The sequence below is a fragment of the Carlito syrichta genome, unplaced genomic scaffold, assembly GCF_000164805.1.
Source record: "Carlito syrichta isolate Samal-C Ts95f unplaced genomic scaffold, Tarsius_syrichta-2.0.1 Scaffold304603, whole genome shotgun sequence".
Taxonomy (NCBI): domain Eukaryota; kingdom Metazoa; phylum Chordata; class Mammalia; order Primates; family Tarsiidae; genus Carlito; species Carlito syrichta.
In genome coordinates, this window is record NW_007248699.1 from 75,023 (window position 1) to 78,135 (window position 3,113).

At 50.3% G+C, this 3,113-nt stretch overlaps 2 protein-coding genes across 8 annotated transcripts in view; one reads left to right on the forward strand and one right to left on the reverse strand.

The window, feature by feature from the left end:
• Positions 1 to 3,046, reverse strand: part of ANAPC11 (anaphase promoting complex subunit 11) — an 8,432-nt gene extending 5,386 nt beyond the window's left edge. For 2 of the 7 annotated variants that reach the window (XM_021713582.1, XM_021713580.1), the window contains exons 1-2: positions 2,934 to 3,046; positions 1,462 to 1,581 (exon numbers count right to left, since the gene is read on the reverse strand). In XM_021713582.1, the coding sequence (XP_021569257.1) occupies positions 1,462 to 1,570 (109 nt within the window). In that variant the 5' untranslated portion in view covers positions 1,571 to 1,581; positions 2,934 to 3,046. Of the gene's footprint in view, positions 1 to 1,457; positions 1,588 to 2,415; positions 2,454 to 2,911 lie in introns of those variants that run through there. The other 5 variants (XM_021713583.1, XM_021713581.1, XM_008060417.2 and 2 more) reach the window with 4 other exon arrangements.
• Positions 2,748 to 3,113, forward strand: part of ALYREF (Aly/REF export factor) — a 4,217-nt gene continuing 3,851 nt past the window's right edge. The window contains exon 1 of the mRNA XM_008060426.1: positions 2,748 to 3,110. Within this exon, the coding sequence (XP_008058617.1) occupies positions 2,748 to 3,110 (363 nt within the window). The remainder of the gene's footprint in view (positions 3,111 to 3,113) is intronic.

A 3,113-nucleotide genomic window follows, 5' to 3' on the forward strand; every position in this document is an offset into this window, starting at 1 on the left:
GCAACTTGGTGAGACCTCATCTCTACAATAAATAAAAAATCAGCCAGGCATGGTAGCGCGTGCCTTCCAGCTACTTGGAAGGCTGAGGCGGAAGGATAGCCGGAGTCCAGCAGGTTGAGGCTGTGGTGGCCAGAAGCGGCCACTGCACTCCAGACTGGGTGACAGAGTGAGACTCCAACTTAAAAAAAAAAATAAAAAATAAAAATAAAGAAGAGAAGACGGGTTTGGTGGCTTGGCCTATAATCCCAGTACTTTGGAAGGCCGAGGCAAGTGGATTGCCTGAGCCCATGGGTGCGAGACGATCCTGGGCAACTTGGCGAGACCTCGTCTCTACAATAAATCAAAAATTAGCCGGGTATGGTAGCATGCGCCTGTAGTTCCAGCTACTTGGAAGGCTGAGGCAGAAGGATCGTCAGGGCCCAGCAGGTTGACACTGGGGTGGCCATGACCGTGCCACTGCACTCCAGCCTGGGCAACGGAGTGAGACTCCAACTCAAAAAACCAAAAACAAACAAACAAACAAAATAAAGAAGGGGCAAAGTCCTGTTATCATCCTGGATATTCACTTGACTCTGCAAAAACAGGCCTTGTTACTTGGGGCAGTGAGGAGGAGATTCTCAGTCCTCCTCATGACCCACTGTCCTCTAGGGAGTCGCTCTTGTCCTCCCTCTAGGCAAAGCCCTGAGCCTTACTTGTGCTTCATGTTCATTTGAATCTCACTAAAAACCAAATTCACTGGTGTAAAAATCTGCTTTTAACATAAGTGTATCCAATATTTCCACTTCACAGATGTACCTGGGACATAGGAACACGCAAACGATACCACAAAGAAACAATCTGCAAGACATACTGCAAGACAACACACCAAGTTTTTAAAGGAGTCAAATGCCTTGAAAAAAGTAAAAGTGGATAGAGGGACTGTTCTAGATTAGAGAACTGAGGGATGGAGCAATACTGAAATGCTAAATCCTGGCTCACACCACCCTACCATGAAAAGACATCTGGGGACAGTGAAACTAGTATCAGGAATGGCTGTCAAATTTTAGATGTTACAACAGTGCTGGATTAAAAAACCTAGGGCTGAAGTGTGGGGTGAGACTGCATGTTTACAATTTATTTAAAAGTATTCAGGCACAAAAACAAAGCAAATACAGAAACAAGTTATTCACTGTTCTTCAGTGTGCTGGGCAGAGGATGTCCTTACATCATTTAATTTTGAGAATTTTCAAATAGGAAGTTTTAAACAAATCTTTTTAATCCCATATGTTTCATAGCTAAGTTTGATCCTATCAAACTCGACAGAATCTTTACACAAACATGGGTCCAACTACCTAGCTTTTTTCTAAAAACATATCTTCAGGAAAAGGAAACTAAAACAGAGATTTTGTTCTGATATTTTACCAGGAGCCACCAAACCTGGACCAGCAGACAGGCTCAGAGAGCACAGGGAGAGACACTTACAGTCCGGACAGCAGCCATTAAACGCCATCCTGCAGATGCCACAGTTCTCATCATTGGCCACCCAGAGCCAAGTGGCCACACCGTTCCAGCACTTAATCTTCACCTTCATGGCAGCAGAGCCTACGGCTGGGGGAAGAGGATTACCTGGCTAAATTTAGTCTACAAAGCTAGAACATTTAAACACCGAAGAAGAAGTACCCCTGTAGTCCTAGCTACTGGAGAGGGTAAGGCAGATCGCTTGAGCCCAGGAGTTCAAACCCAGACTGGGAAACATAGCTAGACCCTGTCTCCATTTAAAAAAAAAAAAAATCACCAGGCTCAGTGGTTCACGCCTGTAATCCCAGTGCTTTGGGAGGCTGAGAAGGGAGGATCGCTTGAGCCGAGGAGTTTGAGACCAGCCTGGGTGATATAGAGAGACCCTAGCTCTACAAAATAAAATAATAATCGCCTGGGCACCTTGGCTCAGCCTGTAATCCCAGCACTTTGGGAGGCCCAGGCAAGAGGACTGCCTGAGTCCGGGGGGTTCGAGACCAGCCTGGGCAACTTGGTGAGACCTTGTTTCTACAATAAATCAAAAAATTAGCCAGACTTGGTGGTGCACACCTGTGGTTTCAGCTACTTGGAAGGCTGAAGCGAAGGATCGCCGGAGCCCAGCAGGTGAGGCTGCAGTGGCCATGAGCTGCCACTGCACTCCAGCGTGGGCAACAGAGTGGGACTACAAATTTTTAAAAAATCAACAAAGTAGGGGTGCTGCTCTAAGCCCAGAGAATCAGCGCTACAGGGGAGCTACCGGAAAACAGCGCGTCCAGGTAGCAATCACTGTCAAGAACTACCTGCGAGAAATCGTTTTAGCCACTGAAAGAAGGGAGGGGTCTCCAAGGGAGGGGTCTCGGTTCCTTGGGGTCAGGGAAATCACATTTGGGACGCAGGACACTTTCACGAGTTTGGTTTTGCCACTCATTGAGGGTATCTTCAAAGAGCCATGAAAGGGCGCATTGGTTTTCATTGACAAATTGTCAAAAATATGTCAAGCAAGATTTTTAAATTTTAAAGAATATGATTAGCAAAATAAGATAATCGCTAACTTGGGTTATAAACGGAGACCAAAAATTCTGCTCACTCCATCTCCAGGGAAAGAACCGAAACCAAAACCAAACCCCGCGGGTTTGCGGTGTCTGTAGCCTGGCTACACCGCCAAGGCCGCACCCGAGAGACTTCCGCCCCTCCGAGGGCCAGACCCGCCGCCCAGCCGTTCATCGCCTGGGTCGACCGGGCCGCAGGGCGAGATGCGGAAAGGACAACTCCAAGCGGCTCCACCAGGAAACTGCGGGCCCCCACGGCCCCATCCCACGGCCGCACGACCCCAGCAGCCAGCCAAGGCGGGTGGGGCGGGAGGGGCACGCAGGCCCCGCCCCCAATGGCCACCGCCCCACCCTCTGCGCCCTCACACCTTCGCTAACCTAATCACGCGCCGCCCCTCCCGCCCTTCCGTTGGCAGCGCCGGCGTCCGCGCGGGAAGGTATAAAAACGACCGCAGCCGCGGCCAGACACTCTGCAGCGCCCGCCGAGCCTCGCGCATCAGCGCGCACGCGCCTCCCCGCCCTTCTCCTGCAGACGCCGGCCGCTGGCCAATCAACGGTCGCTCCGAGGCC